The 17,310-nt window shown below is 35.1% G+C and overlaps 1 protein-coding gene and 1 long non-coding RNA gene across 2 annotated transcripts in view; one reads left to right on the top strand and one right to left on the bottom strand.

The window, feature by feature from the left end:
* Window positions 1–9,479: 9,479 nt before the first annotated feature.
* Window positions 9,480–17,310, top strand: part of LOC149798443 (uncharacterized) — a 68,010-nt gene continuing 60,179 nt past the window's right edge. Inside the window, exon 1 of the long non-coding RNA XR_016422017.1 lies at window positions 9,480–9,760. This is a non-coding gene — a long non-coding RNA (uncharacterized LOC149798443). The remainder of the gene's footprint in view (window positions 9,761–17,310) is intronic.
* LOC149798442 (ubiquitin carboxyl-terminal hydrolase isozyme L3-like) overlaps window positions 11,363–17,310 on the bottom strand; it is a 100,396-nt gene continuing 94,448 nt past the window's right edge. Inside the window, exon 9 of the mRNA XM_089963633.1 lies at window positions 11,363–15,502. Coding sequence (XP_089819759.1) covers window positions 15,416–15,502 — 87 coding nt within the window. The 3' untranslated portion in view covers window positions 11,363–15,415. The remainder of the gene's footprint in view (window positions 15,503–17,310) is intronic.

Below are 17,310 nucleotides of genomic sequence, written 5' to 3'. Positions count from 1 at the left end.
AAGTTTAACATATTTACCTGTGCTTTCTCCTTACGCGTATGAAATGTATTATACAAACGCCATATACATCATGCGTTACTGTATTCTGTCATATTACATAGTGTTTGTACAAACACATTTGTATAACTGGTGAAGCTTCGGTTATAAAAAAATTCTATAATAAATATGTCATTCCACTAACATATCTACAGTGCTTTGAAAGCAAGTACAAGTTGTCTCATAAGTGAGTGCAAGTTGTACCAAAGAATATACAAGTTGTATGAAGAAGAGAGTGTATGCGTATGGACTGCGATTTTTAACAGTCATACAAATTCTTTCAGACCCTCAAATCTAGTTTCGCATACAGAAAAAAAAACTTACAACTAGATTTTGTATGGTTTTATGCAATTAACCAGAGAAAATAATGATAGATGGATGCATGCATACATGGATCGATGGAAGGAGGGATGAATGGGTAAGTGGGAGGATGGATAAAGAAATAGGTACGTGATAATCCAAATACCTTGACTTTTCCATCCCTTTTATTTTGAAATTACAGATAATGTGGACGAACTAGTTAGTATTGGAAGAAAATTCAAACTGCAAGACATCTGGACCGTCAGAATATTAACTCTCTGTCTGTCTGTCTTCGATTGTTTTAGTTCATATATTTTTTTATCCTTTATCTTCCTCGTCTTTAGGAACATCGCACCTATCTGTTAGACAAAAAAATGCTGAAGCAAAAATAGGACAAAGATATCGTAGTTGAATTATTTACAGTTAAATCAATCTTATAGGTCACCTAGCACTGACAACCACTTGCCAGAGATGATTTACACTAAATAATTACATCACATTACAGAAACACACTAGTGCAACCAGGATGCCATTTTCAAACTTGGTGTATAAGTGAAAGCTTTGGTAAACCTATTGAACAATTTAGCTGTTGTTTCAACAGTTGTTGCTCCCTGCTCTGCCGATCAGTAATCTCGAGTTTCCGCAGCTGTTAGAACTGCAATGAAATGGTAAATTTAAAAACTCATATTTCCGATCGTCCGGAATGTTTCCAGTTATATATTGCATTGTTTTGACTAGAAGTCATTACATAATTAATGTATCAGTTAAATGGAGGATATTCAATCTATATGACGAAAATGAACAACTGCGTGAAGAAGGAAAACAAAATGATTGCGAAATAACCAAGCTTTTCCATCATGTCTTACTCTGCCACATTTTCATTTTCAAAATGGATTGTTTGACCTGCACATTCTTTACATCTTTCTGATCTATATATTATTTCAATTTCCCTTGCAAATTTAAACCCATCACAAGCACAATATTCATTTTGTTTTCATCCATGCTCCCCGCTGCTCTGTACCCTACACTAGCTATCCATTCGATCCAGAATCAAACACAAAATTTGTTCTCTGTACTACGTTTCACTGTCGGACTCTAGTCCAACATACCTATCCGACCTCATCCATGTGTACACACCAGCAAGATACAAAGGCTCCTCTTCTGACAATCATATACTCATTATTCCCACTATGAAAACAAAGTCATATGGACAGGGCCCATAAACGTGGAATGAATTGCCCACTGAACTTAGACACAAAGACACAGTGATCACATTCAAGAGGGCTCTCAAAACTCACTTATTTCGACTGCATGAACAAACTTAAAAACCTAGTAATGATTCCTACCTGAAATATTCTCAGCATGTTTTTTATTTTTTAATGTTTTTCTAATTTCATGGTGTTTGTTTTTGTAATCATATCGTTATAAGTTTTTTTTGTTATCTTATAGGTGTTGTCTAATGTTGTAAAGCGCTTAGAGCTTCTAAAGATTAGGCGCTATACAAAGTCCTCATTATTATTATTATTATTATTATTATTACTGTTTATAGTCATAATAGAGACTAAACAATGTTATTCTCGTCCGTTTTTCATGACACATTTATTATTCAATCATTTTTATTGAACCAATATAGTAGCGGTGTTGTTGCGAGCAGCGAGTAACAAAACTTGAAATAACAACGAGTGCCAGAGCTGTACTACTAATTTCTCATAGCCCAAGACTAACGTAACTGTATCAATTAACTTTGAAAAAAGAAAACACACCAAGAAACAAGAAAACTTAACTCCAATAACCGAAGGCACTTTTACTGGAACAAATAGTGTTCTTACAAAATAATAATTCTACTAATTCATGACAGTCTACCAGACCGCGATCTCTATTTGTGGAAACAAAGCTGGCATGTTGTCTTTGTGTGCATAACCTCATTTTATGTATACTATGATATTCAGACACCAGTTATCAACATTTTCCGTTCAACGGGTGAATTATATGTTCATTTTTTTTTTTGGGTACAGTTTTCTATTCTTTTGTCCAGTACTGCATAACTTCCATTTGTCTCTAAATCTCATGTCATACTCTGTCTTTGAAAATAATACACGTTTGCATACTTTTAATAACAATTCACATAATCTCATAACAGTGTGTGTGTGTGTGTGTGTGTGTGTCTGCTTTCGTGTGTGTGTGTGGTATACTTGTGTGTGTGTGTGTGGGGGGGGGCACTAGTCCAAAAACCTCTCCTTCTCGTCAAAATTATATTTGTAAGTGAGAAACGGAAATCATACCATGTTCACCAAACAAGCGCTTCAAGTAATCGAACCTCCAGCCCGTCGTTGCAAATAACGTACGAGTGGTTAGGAATCCACATTCTAATAATTTTTCAGAGTGCATGTATACACATATTTCAAGATAACCCTGGAACAAGATCTTTCTAAATTCTTCAAGTATCTAGTTAGGTATGCCATTGACGTAGAATATGCTATCATAGATAACGCGTATATAGAATAACACTTAGGAGAATGTGCATTTACTTTTTTGTACGTTTTTGTTTCTTATTTATATTCTAGTTTAAGCGTATACAGCTCCAAACATCTCAAACTGCGCTTATTTATTATTTCCATCCAACTAAATTAACTCCAGAAATGTATATGATTGCAAGTAAATCAAAATATCGATTAATGCACATTTAAAAGTTCTGTATGTATGACGTTTGTTTCGTTTTATTTAGTCAATAACAGTAAAACAAGTATAAAATACACCGACTCTTTGTAGTGCCTGGTCTTTTCTACCGGGACTATGGCCGTAACGTGAAGGAATGGTGGTGGAGTGAAGGGGTGTGGTTGGAGAGGCAAGATTGCTTTTGATTTGGGCCGTAATGACATGCGACAAGTTGATTTTATTAAACGCAAATTGTGTAGAAAACTCAAGGTTTAATCGAACGTTTTGTTTCATAGCACCTTTGTAAGGGTTAATTTCGCGATTTCTTCTCTTCTTTATGACTGATGCGTGTGATTTAGGTTACAGAGTATACCGCTTGGCCTTGTTTCTGATGCACACCTTTAAAAAAATACTAGTTAAGCATTGGTCGTTTTACTTACTGAACTTCAAAAGTAAATTGTTTAAAAAAGAGCCGCAAGCGTATTTTGACTATATATATATATAATTCATTCATTGTACTTTCAAAGCTGGTATTGTTATGTCTGGCAAAATACGTTTTCCCCAATTCTAATAACTGCAAAGATAAGTGTACTTGAGACTAAAATTCAGGCTGATTTTGCGAGCAAATCAGATCAACCGTTTTGGTTAGCTGTGTGCTTAGCTCATGTACAGTTTCAGTAAGCACAATATCGACAGACATTTTAGCCACAGTACATAGAAGTGGCATAGAGATATGTCAACATTCTCTCCAATGTGCATGTTACATGTGTGCGTGTGTGTGTGTGTGTGGTTGGCCAGGATTGGTTGATAATGAAAGCAATATTTTAATAAAAAGAAACTTTTGAGAGAAATCCATCCATGTTTAATGGGTGGAATTTCGGTCCTTTTACGGATTTGAGTTTGGAAAACTCATCACCAACTTATCACCGGACTCTTTGGTGCAGAATTTAAATTACGTGTAGATCCACAAAATGCCGTGGTTCATATTTGTTCAAACGCGTGTAGATCCACAAAATGTGGCGGTTAATATTTTTCCTTGGACAAAAGCTGTCATCACGCATGTTTCTACTCATAAATATATGTTTGATCTTGAGCGTGAGCATTCAGAAATGAAAAATTATTGAATGTTTAGCATCATGGTGTTTACAGAGGTATTTTATGAGAATTAGTACCACAAGTCTTGCATGAGCCTTGGAGAGCCATTATTGGTTGATAATAAGAAGACAGATTTTAGGCAAAATATTATTTTGAGAGCTTATCATATTTGCAACTGAAAAAATAGAGATAATGCTCTTTTTGTGCAATTTTCGGTCCTTTACAAACTTGAATGTGGAACTGAAATTAGCACCGGCTTCTTAAGGTGTAACGGAGAACATATTACAGTAGATTTAACAAAAATACAGCACCTTACATGATTTTCTCCACGCAGAAGCTTGATCGAGGATATATATATATATATATATATATATATATATATATATATATATATATATATCTGTGTGTGTGTGTGCATTTCATTTAAGGCATATATGAACATAAGAATTTATTTTTATTTGAATGGGAATGTCCCAAGTTGCCAGACAACACAACGTCTAATCTTTCAGACAGTAGGTGCGACATAACATCGAAATATAATCTCGTTATTGCAGAACATGACCTGTAAAATATATTGCCCTATTATCAGAGACTGCGATCAATAGATAATTACAACGTATATTAATAAGATAAAATTGGCTACAATTAGCTGGTCGTACAGTTACATGAATTTTAGATACACGCAAGAAAACTTTAATTCTACGTGAACACGCTTGTTATATTTTCGATGTTTTCTCTATAAGCTTTCTATACATCTAAAAAAAATCTCCATTTCTGCATTTGACATATTTTATTTTCTATTGATATCGATGCCTCAAGTATTTAATTTCAGGGGATTTCTTTCATGTTTCTTGGAGCGGTTTTGTTATTCCTAATCCTTCTCAATTAAGAAAAACGGACTTACCTAAAGCATATAGAGTTGAATTTTTTTATTATAAAGTAAAGGGGTTTGACGCAAATGTCCTCTCCCTACAACCGATAACAAATTTGACTGCCCAGTTTTTAATTTATCTAATGTATGTATGTATGTATGTATGTATGTATGTATGTATATATGTATATATATATATATATATATATATATATATATATATATATATATATATATATATATATATATACACACACACACACACATACACCATGGGACATAAAATAACATTTATAAAACATAAAAAAGTAATATGTGCTATGATGCCATCTATGTTCTATGCAATTTATCTCCTCAAAATCGCTGTGAATGCTGTAGGTACGCTTCCAAAATCTTATTGTTCTTATTTCTTTATTTGATGTACCCTATTATAACGTCTGTAATGACGTATCAATTAGGAATGATAGTAAAGAAAACAGAAAGCGTGAACACCAGTATCAAGAGTAAGTGGTTCGCATTGTACCAAAGACACCTTAGGCCATTCAAATCATGGTTTCAAGCGACATTTCGCCTGTAAAATTGCAACAAAATTTGACAACTTGGCGACATAAACAGTATCTGCCGACGACAGAACAGTCCCTTCTTGTTTATTACATGATGTAATTTACCAGTCTCCAACCATAACTACTGCACTTGCAGTCACACAACCAATGTACACCACTAGATTTTAATAGGGACTATGGAACTCCAGAGACATTCATGCGGCTCTGACCTGAATTCACCAAAAGTAAACCATGGCATCATGTAAACTCAAAAACACTTCACTCCGTGACGTCTGATCCAAGTAACTGACTAATTATTTCGGGTTAAGGAATATTTCCACAGGACGGACTTCCAATAATCAAAAGAGTAATCACAAAAATCTAAGAATTCCTTAAAACGGGACGCTATAACCAAACGCGCAAACTCCAAATTTATTACAATACACATAGCTGCCAACCCCCGAGTACAAAAATACTGACTGCTTGTGACAAAAATACTGATTTTCAGGAACAAATACGGATTTTTTAAATTTTAATGCACATATAACTATTTACAACATATGCAACCGTCAGTAAAGTAGGACAGTGCCTTACATAATTATTTAATGCCAAAGAAGCAAGTGCTGCACACTTGTACCTTCTGGACGGGCGCCATGCTCCATTCGGGTACCCAATTAGAAGCTGCAAGAGTGCAACACACTCAGACACAGGCTGTTTATAGGAGCCTTTTCCACACCGTTTTTTTATCATTATCGATTCCAATGTACCAACTTTCACTGGTGATCTCAATTATGTGTGATTTTCTAACTGAACTGTTTTCGTTCTAGCATATCTAGCAATCCTTTGCGATTTTACTGTCTCGAAAACGTGTGCGAAATAAATCACCAGCAACACTAGTAACTGAAAAAGCAAGGTTTATTTCTAAAAGAAATTTAATAAACCGAATTTCGATCGAATTACATCAAGGTTCTCTCTGGTATTTATATACGGCGTAAGTCCAGAATGAGTTGTGCATGATGAAGCAGCAAGCTGATGTTTATTAGCTTTCTCGCGCTTTTGTATTTCATGGGCGCCTCCATGCCCAATAGCGAAATCACATTACACAATTAGCAAAACGTAAAGTTTTTTCCATTACTAAATAGTTTCACAAATCTAAACAAGACGGCATAATCGTCCTTCCAGTTATGTTTTCTTGTCTTTCCTGGAGAAAATTCTGAATATTCTTCTATCCTATTCAACATGATTAATAGTTGAATATTACGAAGATGCGATACAGTGACACCGGTAAATGGAATCAGGTCACAATTAGTACTTCCAGTTCAGTACCCATGAATGTATGTAGTTCTAGTCTATTTTTAGAACATTTTTTCCTATCTCATTATGGTGGTGATAGAAGAGTTATATTTATGAATTTTTGGTAGGGATTTAAAGTTAATTGTTTACTCTTGAGAATATGAGCTCAGGGTGTGGTTTTCCGTGCGTATTTCGGCGACAGTGCACGGTGAGTAATAAGGCCTTGGTGATGATCCGGAAGTGAAATCTGTTCTGTTTACATGCTGCTCTGTTGACAGTCCAACCTCTCAACAAAAGCAAAAAAAAATGCAGGTCAACCTTTAACAAGAACTTCACCATGAAGTCATCTTTGAAGGTATTTTAGATTAAAAAATGATTTGTATTGATTTGTCACACAGTGGAAAGGTCAATACTGAGAAACAAATGTAGAGAACATATAGTAAAATTGTGTTCTATGTCCAACTGTTTGTGAAATCCAATATGGCGGATAAAGACAGGCATGGTAGCCTCGATTTCGAATGAACCAATCATATTGTAGAACTATATTCCTATTTATATGCGATACACTTTAATCAGAATGGAACCGAGTGCCCGTTCTAAACTGAAAATTGTAAGGAAATTTTTTATTATTAAATCTTTTAATTAAAAAAACCCCTAGTTTTGCAAGAAAACGTACTCCCGTATTCAGGTCCAAAATACGGGACAAATGCGGAAAAGCGGGACACTTGGCAGCTATGCAGTATGTTTCAAAATTGCCACTTTTCTCGTGAATAAATTATCTTGTCACGTAGATTTGTTCAGCCGATATTGTCAAAATCTTCAAGTGAAAAGGATCTCCTTTTTCTCCCAGGTGCTTTCCCCGATTGAACATGTTAAAAAATAAAGCGATTTGTCATGGAGTAACTTGTTTTTATAAGTTCCCTTTCCTTCTCCAATCATCTTAAAAACTTATTTTTTTTTTTAAAATCATGATTGAACTTTCACCAGATAAACATAACTTGGCATCCATTAGGAAATGTGCTTCTTTGGCGAAAAGAAAGATTTTTTAAAAAAATAAAACAGCACCTTTATCACACGTCTTTCATAAAATGCAAGGATCGACTTGTAAATGCACTTTTTCGTGAAGAAAACGACTGTCTTCGTGAAGGTTACACTTCTATCAGGAAAAGGTGATTTTTTAAAAAAATTTGCTTGGACGTGCAAAAGTATTTTTTTGGTGGAGAACACTGCACTTTTTCCAAGAAAAAGTAAAGCTTTTGTGGAGACTTTATTGTGCTATTTGTTTTACACGCAATAAATAACAATTCTTCAAGATTTTACTAATTTTTATTTCTCATGCAGATAGTAATTTTCTTGGTGCTTTTACATAAAGCAATGTTTTTACGAAGGAATCAATCATTATGAACATGCCATTAAATGTGCCAACACTTTGAAGCCACGTAAGGGATTGTCGTGTTTTATACGTATTCTGTCCGTAATTCATCGTAATCGTTTTTGCATACATAGGTCGTTTTGGTTGATAAGATACGAAGGCAATACAAGATCAGTTACCTAACGACCAATTAGATCATATAAAGAGGGACCACCCGGATCGAACACCCAGCAGAACATCCCCACCGACACCATGGGTAACTGAAACTGAAGTTCATATATTGATGTGGTATTATTGACTGTAGACACAAAGAAAGTTATGGTTGTAGTGAAGTAAATGTAATTTTCATTTACGATGTAATCATTTTCACCAAAAAGGGAACAATTTTTACAAACAATATGAGAATTTTGGGAGAAGGAGGAAAATTTATTAGAACAGCTATCTTCCTGAAAATCCTGTTCTGACAAGTTCGGCATGGTACACCATTTACGTTAAAAGTGATAACCTTTCCGTTAAGATTTGGACAGCGTTAGGTATGAAAAGGAAGACTTTTCACAAAACTAAACTCTCTCCAAATACGTTTTTCACATATTATTCGGCAATGAATTTTAATGTTATTTGTAAGCTGATAGAAAAATGTAACGTTCATTATGACTACCGCCAGTTTCTAAAAAAGATCTATCTTAATAGTCGGGTTTCTCGTGACGTGATTAGTTGTTGTTTGACCCTAGGGTTATCGCGTTTACAATACCCTCCCCCCCCCCCCCAACAAAAACGCGCCCCCCCCCAAAAAAAATAACGTACACGACCATTAGAACACAAATGAATCCGTTTCAACGTGATTATAACGACTATAATCCAATTGCTTGAGAGAACTTTCACTTTGTGCCGTTATCGTTACGGATACTGATAGGAAACGTAAAGCCTTATTAATTAAGTCTAAAAATAAGAATTTTCCACTCTAACAACAACGACTGCTACAAGCATGTAGGAGGAAACCTCAGCAAGACTGGTGCGTTCCAGAATGGAGGCTGATGTATTGGTCTAACGCTTCCATAAATAACACTAACGTCATCTAATTGTCTTGGCAAGCAAGTTTCCTACAGCATCAGTTGTACGTGTAGACCAAACGTTACAAAATGGGTTTTCGATGCTTACACCGTTCAAGTAAGTTACGCCCACCGCAACAGTACCTCTTAGAAACCAAAAACTTGCAAACTGAGTCACTTCGATGTTGTCTCCTTCAGTATTCATTAACAGTTCGGATATCTGCAAATTAGTGCGTAATGTAAAAGAAAGAAAAAAATGCGTTGCAAAACTTTTTCCCACTAGAATAGTTAGCTACTTGTTTCTCCCACAAAGAATGAGGCCATCTAAAACGTTCCTCGTACTATAATTGCGTACCAGACAGCACATATTTTGAGAGTGTTAAGTTTCGTGGCACTTTGGAGGAGTAGTTTAATTCGACAAAGTTTCGAATCTCTCCTCCTGAACTACACCCAAGTGGTCAGAGATCACGCACATTTTTCAACACATCTCTGTCACTTCATTTTCAGACATACCGTTGGTGACACAGATGCGGTAAATGACTATTGGGTGAGTACTCTTTTGCTCGAGATTTGTTTGAATTGTAGTGATTTGTCAACAGATACCTCCATGTACGGCTGTTTTAGGTGTGCGCCTTTGCGCACTAAATGTGATCGTAGTAATTCATAATTAAACTGCATCCAAGCAATTCGTGGACGGCCTGCTGCGTCCTAGAGATTGTTTGCCTCTCTTACTTGTAGCCATTTTGAATAAGATCGAGATAAAAAGTTAAGTAATATTTTTGTCAAGCAATTTTTTTTGTCTTGCACTTCATTTATCATCAAAGGCTTTGCAAAAGATTACAAAGACTAACACAAAATGACCTCAAGTACACATGCAGACATACCAGCCTTACGAAGACAGCCTCACCTTTTGTACAACTTGAAAGGCCTGTGTTTGCGAGAAATCTCTCGGCCTAATTCCGCTGAAACTGGTCCAAAATGTTTTTGAGATAAAAAAATCGAAAGTAACAAATGCTGATGGACGGACGATGTACTAATCATGCTGGCCCACATACCATATGATTATACTTTCTACGTACTAAGCACGATGGTCCACATACCATATGATTATACTTTCTACGTACTAAGCACGCTGGCCCACATACCATATGATTATACTTTCTACGTACTAAGCACGCTGGCCCACATACCATATGATTATACTTTCTACGTACTAAGCACGCTGGCCCACATACCATATGATTATACTTTCTACGTACTAAGCACGCTGGCCCACATACCATATGATTATACTTTCTACGTACTAAGCACGATGGTCCACATACCATATGATTATACTTTCTACGTACTAAGCACGCTGGCTCACGTACCATATGATTATACTTTCTACGTACTAAGCACACTGGCCCACGTACCATATGATTATACTTTCTACGTACTAAGCACGCTGGCCCACATACCATATGATTATAATTTCTACGTACTAAGCACGCTCGCCCACATACCATATGATCATACTTTCTACGTACTAAGCACGCTGGCTCACATACCATATGATTATACTTTCTACGTACTAAGCATGCTGGCCCACATACCATATGATTATACTTTCTACGCAGCTCTTTAAAGTTAGGGCACTCGTCAAAAACTGAACAAGCATAAAATGCACGAAGACACGTGTAGATACGCAGATAAACAGATAGTTAAAACAGAATACATTTCAATGGTCCTTACAATGTTACGAAGTTAGTCAGCTGAATTAAAAATTTTAGCTCATAAAAAATCTGAGAATTTTGGCTTCTTCTCCTATCCTCTATAGACCAGAAAATGTGTTTAGTATCACTCTCTTATGACCTTTACTTTAGACAGATGTTTTATTTTTTTCTGCAGTTCATATATCCCAAGAATGCTCATCCATTGTAATGTGTAAGCATCTTGTACATGTACACTGTAAGACTGGATTTATAGCTAGATTGATATGGGTACGTGCTGGATAACCAGCAGACAGATGTATGGACAAACAGATAAGATTTTATATATATATATATATATATATATATATATATATATATATATAAACATAAACTGATAGACCAATAGAGACAAGTATAACATGTTCTTCCACAGGAGTCCACAAAATAACGTGTACTGCTTTTGAAGCTTTTATTAACAAAATACAGTGAACAATGCAATACTGACATGTCGCCAAGAAAGACACCTGTAGTGCAGAATTATAACCATTAAAGCTTGTGGAAAGTAAATACACATCAATACAATGCATCAGTCAATTTGAATACACATTTGGGATACTGTACACACCTGTGTATGAAACTGGTAGTTAACCTGTAATTCATGTCTGAACTTAGCCCTTTGATAATTTCTTATATTGTGAACAACACCTACAGTTTACAAAAAAATGCCTTTTTAACACATAAGGCAACATGCTGTAAGAAACAATACTGACCTCTGATATAACAAAGTTAATGTGTACAGTACATATGATATTGTAAGATAATAGCAATGCTCTTTAAAAAATACCAGGATACTCTTGCTGAATATTATATTTTGATCATTCTTGTTTTAGAAGCTGCAGAACCCTTTTGTGCTAGAAAAAAAGATTAGGTCTTGGTCCCTCAACAAGAAAAGTTGGTGTGACTTGTAAATTATAATAATTTTAGATCGAGGTGTGGCCAGAATGGGGCTTGGTGCCCTGGCAAGTAAATACCTACAAGTTTCTGTCGTAATAACAAAACCGAAACCCACTTATAAAATGTTTCTATGGTACATTTACTTACATGTTTTGAAAAAGGATCCAATGCTGCTCCAGGAGAAATCAGAATCTTTTGATGACTACAGTCATCTAAATGTTCACATATGTAAGTTTTATCTATAATTAAATAGCAATTCATGAAAACAATACATTATTCCAAAGAAAATTTTGTATTATGTGTTCTGTGCTTAAAATTTAGAAAACCTGAACATGAAAATGGGTAAATTGACACCTAATTCCTTAAGATGCAATCTTGATACTTGCCAACTAACTGTAAAGCTTCTAAACTTAAATGTGAGCGTCAGATTTGTGCCAACAAAACAATAAGAAGTTCTGAAAAGTTGATTTTGATGGCTGTGAGTGGAAATTCAATCTGGAACCTAACCAACTTTTTTAATGTCCTACAAACCATATCCTCTTCAAAAATTACTTCATCCATGAAGTGGCAATATTTAAATACATGTAATTATTCTTATTTACTGCATTTAAATTAAAAATTTCAACATCTGACAAATAGATACTGGTAGATTCCTAGAATATTGAGTACTGTTAGAAACTGATTAAAACCTTTCATTTGACCATTACTTAAAAGAGGAAGAAAACAAAACCATCCTGAAAAGTTTGTTAAAGTGTTTCAGTATCCTGTAACATAACAAAAGAAACTGGGTATTTCTAGGCACTTTTCAACACGACAATATAGATAATAATTAGTAACAATTCAAACAGCTAATATATGCTATAATTTCAATGTTACTCTAGGTAACAACGTACTGAGAGATTTTTCATTTCTGTAGGACAAATCACAATGTTCAGATTTACATGTGAAACTTGCCTAAAACTTTCATGTGCATGTCTGTGCATCTACTGGTCTGTTTGTACCCCCCTTCACTTTTTTAACTCACAAATACAGAAAACCTATCTTACTGAGCATTATGTATAACGCAATCATGTTCAATAGCTTCCATCCCAAAACTCTGTTTCTATTTCTCAAAACAATTCATCAACAATGAAATTAGCTGTAAAGTTTGTTACTATACAAATATCCATGTTCCAAAAAAAATAAAAATAAAATGTATGTCACATTTTGCCTACCAGCATTTTGTTTCAAAAACGTCAATATCCCTATGTGTAACAAAAATATATAAACTTTTTTCACCTTGCAGGTGACAGTGGCACGTCCCACAACACACAATGTTATGCTAGACAAATACCACTATAGACAATCGATATCGTTATGCATAAAGCAAGTCATTTTATACCGTGCATCAGGATGCATGTAACCAATAGTGTGATTATTCTACAGTACAATTTACAAACGAAACTAGTGACATAATCATATAAAATACCGGTACCATCCACCATATATACTTGCTTATCAGTTGAGTAAAACTGCAACCAACAAAGATCCTGATCAGCCATAGTATAATGTACCTGCAGATCAGGGTCTATGTTGCTTGTTCTGCTGATTACTCCTAAATGCACTGCACCGTCCCAGATCTGCCAGCACATCATGCGATGGCAGATCTGGGTCTGTGCAGTTTGCACTTGGACTCATAAATGAGTATATACTGCATATTTGTGCATAAATTGGACAATCCCTGATCTGTCCCCACATAATGCACCAACAGATCTGTGTTTTTGCTGTTTGCAGTTGGATGCAACATACATGCAAGTATATACTGTTAAGACTTTTTTTAAAATCAAAAGCTGGAAATCACAAATCATCAATTAAATTGATTAATTGGCACTCCGTTAACACTCAAGAAAATTTTGAAAAACTTTCTACAACTGCTAAGCTCATTAAAAGACACTTGAAAGATAACTTTCTGAATTTTTGTTACAGTAAAAATCAAATTTCAAATGATGAACAAAAGAAAGGAGTAATGGATAAATACATTACCAGCACTATTTTCCAATGATTTTGTTTCCTTCTTTCCAATTTACATTTTACTGCCTGGAACCCTCAACCAATCATATTTCCTATGGTTCTGCAAATTAAAACTCTTATGTGTTGAAAGCTATTAAAACCTAATTGGAGGTCAGGGTAAATTGACAAAGCTTCTTCTTTTAATAGCAAGCAATCAAGCAAATTTCAAATTACAACTCTATTATGCAAGCAAAAAGTGGTAGTGTGATAAATGAGCTTAAATATGGTACCTTGTATTTTTTTAAAACACGTTTTCCTCAAGTTGCTGGCACATTTAATTCAAAATCACCAGCAGTTTTAAGTGTCCATGTAGAAAAGGAAGAAAAATATTCATACGATGGTTATGGTGACTTCACACATTTTCCACCTGTACTTCCAAGAAATCAATAATGAACTCAAAAGAGATTGCCTGAGCAGTAATGGCTTGAATAATTTATACTGTTCTTCTAAAATTCACCTGCTGCTTCTTTATTTTGAATAATCAAAGAATTTTTCAGTGAAGATGGAAAAAAAATATAGCAAAAGTTGCAAGAATGTGAAAGAAATGGTAATTTTTTTTTATCTCAATGCTGACAAAACAGTTGTGGAGTTTTCTATCAGTACACTCACTATTATGACAATAAATCTGTACAATGTGGAAGAATGCATAAACATGGTCAGCCGGACTAACTTGAATAACCTGCTCTATTTCAGAGTACAGCCTCGATTTGCGGCTTAACTTGAAAACATAAGTGAACATTCCAGAGAAAAACTAACAAAAACAACCCAAGTCTGTTGGTACTTTGAGTATTTGATGTTCTACTGTAATTAACTGCATATTAAACCTAATCTGCAATCTGAATTAGAAACACAATATTACAGAAATCCCAATAATTAAAAAACAAGTAAAAAAGGGCCTCTACATATTTATCATGCCACACTTTGTTAGATGCCATTATGGAGATTTGACTAGTTTTCTGATTTTTTGGGGGTTCATATAAAATACAATTTTTTTTATTATTTTAAGTGACAAGACATTCAACTTGTACCATAGTTCTTACAGTTCTGAAATTTCTATCGTTCTCCCTATGTTTTTGGTTTAACTGTCATCATTCAATTACCACATAAATTGATCTGACCTGTCACCACATAGTGCACCAACCGATCTGATTTTGCTGTTTGCAGTCGGACTGTATGTGGAACACAAAACAATTAGGTTACAATGACTTTAAAATCAGTCAATGAATCACATTAAAGAGTTCGGATGAATAAGTTTTGTTAAGCAGTAACATGGGTTAATGTTGTTTATGAAAGGCACTGATACACTGAAGAACACATATTAAACTTCTGAATGAGAAAATATAACTATCTTCTCCCTCAATGTCAGCATAAAGTGAGCAAATACATGTCTTACATTGTGCATCACCATAAAGCACATCCACAGAATTACATGTAATTACACTTAGATAGGCCACAAAAGCTTTGCAAGCTTTGCTGTATTCACGAGTCACATGACTACCACGTCATCATTCACTGTTGACCAGGGCCATCAAAGTGAAGTTGAGCTCATCTGGATCTCGCTCCATGAATTTTTTCACAACCTCTACTGCATCCTGGGAAAAAATAAAAGTGTTTATATTTAGTCACATTAATAGTCTAACTGTACAGGAGTTGGTAGAACTCAAGGCACTATTATCTTATGGGGTAGTGATGGCAATGATAATGTTTCCTGCATGAAAATTTTAATATGCTACCCATGACTGTCCATATGCCCTAAGTTATTTGGTCCATAATGCCCTAATTTATTTGGTCCATATGCCCCAAGTTATTTGGTCCATATGCCACTTGGTGAAAATCCCATGTCAATAAGAACATCTATTCCAAACCAATATATATATAATATGATTTTTAAGATGGATGCCATGGTGGCCCTATTTGATGTGAGATCATTATCATTTTCATTTTGAGCCAACTGGACATCATTAAGAAATCTTTCAGTGAAAATCCTATGTAAATGTGACCCTCTTTCCGGGAACAGAAGTGATAAAATAATTTCAAGATGGCCACCATTGTTGCCACATTGGATGTCTAAGGCAAACCATTTTCACTTTGTAGAAACCAGACATAAAACAAGTCTTTCAGTAAATTCTCCAAGCCTTTATTACTGTTCATTATAGTGGCGAAGAAATAAGAAATAAGATTTTCAAGCTTGCCACCATGGTGACCATATTGAATGTCATCTACACAATTTTCTTTCAGATTCAGCTAGCAACAAAAATCTTTTAATGAAAACCCTATTCAGTATGAGAAGTGATAAACTGATTTTCAATATGGCCATCATGGCAGTCAAACTGGATTTCAGATGAACTCCTTCATTACTTAGAACCAACAGAACATCATGAGAAGTCTTTCAGTGAAAATCCCATGTTTATATCACTATCCATTCATCAGTAGTAGTGATAACAAAATTTATTCCATGGTGGCCATGATTGATGGATCACAATTTTCATGTAGGATCCAACTAGCTCTTTGGATGAATGTATTTTTAAGTTCTGTGACATACCTATTTACCCCAATAGTTTAGAAGGTGTTACATTAAACTTGTACTAACAGATGCCAGACAGACATATGAAGGACAACAAAAAAAACATCACATTAGCTCTTCTGGTCTATGGCCAGTAGAGCTATAAAAAAAATGACAGTGCAAGAGTCAAAGCTTTTCTCCATTTCATTTCACTTAACTATAGTCAGATTTGTAAAGATAATTTTACTTCTCAGTATCAACCAATCATGTCTTTCAAATGCCATATTTCCTCTACTATATATTTACCGCCGAGTGGTCTAAAGCATTCTCCATTACGGATCACTGCCATCTCACCTCTGCCTGTGTGGGTTCAAGTCTCGGATTCAGCTGATGTGGGTATGTGAGAAAGCTTGCCAGTAGCTTCTCGTGGGTCGGTGGTTCTTTCCGGGGTTTTTCCTGGGTTCTTCCTCCACCATTAATACTGGCCGCCATGTATAGCCTATCACGTGCTGAAAAATGGTGTTAAACCCTAGAACAACAACAACAACAACTATATATTTACCCATTTCAGGATTGCTTCTAATATCTTTTTTAGTTTGTACAGTGAGTCTTATATCCACTCGCATTGGACAGACCTTGTGCATAGCATAAACACTCGCTTATGAGTCAGATCTGCCAGTGCTTTATGCGATCAGATCTGGGTCTGTTTAGTTTGCATTTGGACTCATCTTGTAAGAGAGTATATATGGTATGCAGAAAACTTCCTTCAGTTGTCCTCTGTGTGTGAGTGTGTGCAGATATAATAAACTTTAAGCAAGCTCTCCTTCCTATTTAGCTTTCTCTCAGATCCATCAATTCTGTCAGTATGCCCTATTTGTTATGTTTAATGAATTACCC

The sequence above is a fragment of the Sinohyriopsis cumingii genome, chromosome 6, assembly GCF_028554795.1.
Source record: "Sinohyriopsis cumingii isolate HCF-2022 chromosome 6, ASM2855479v2, whole genome shotgun sequence".
NCBI lineage: Eukaryota > Metazoa > Mollusca > Bivalvia > Unionida > Unionidae > Sinohyriopsis > Sinohyriopsis cumingii.
This window is presented reverse-complemented; position numbering and strand designations above follow the sequence as displayed.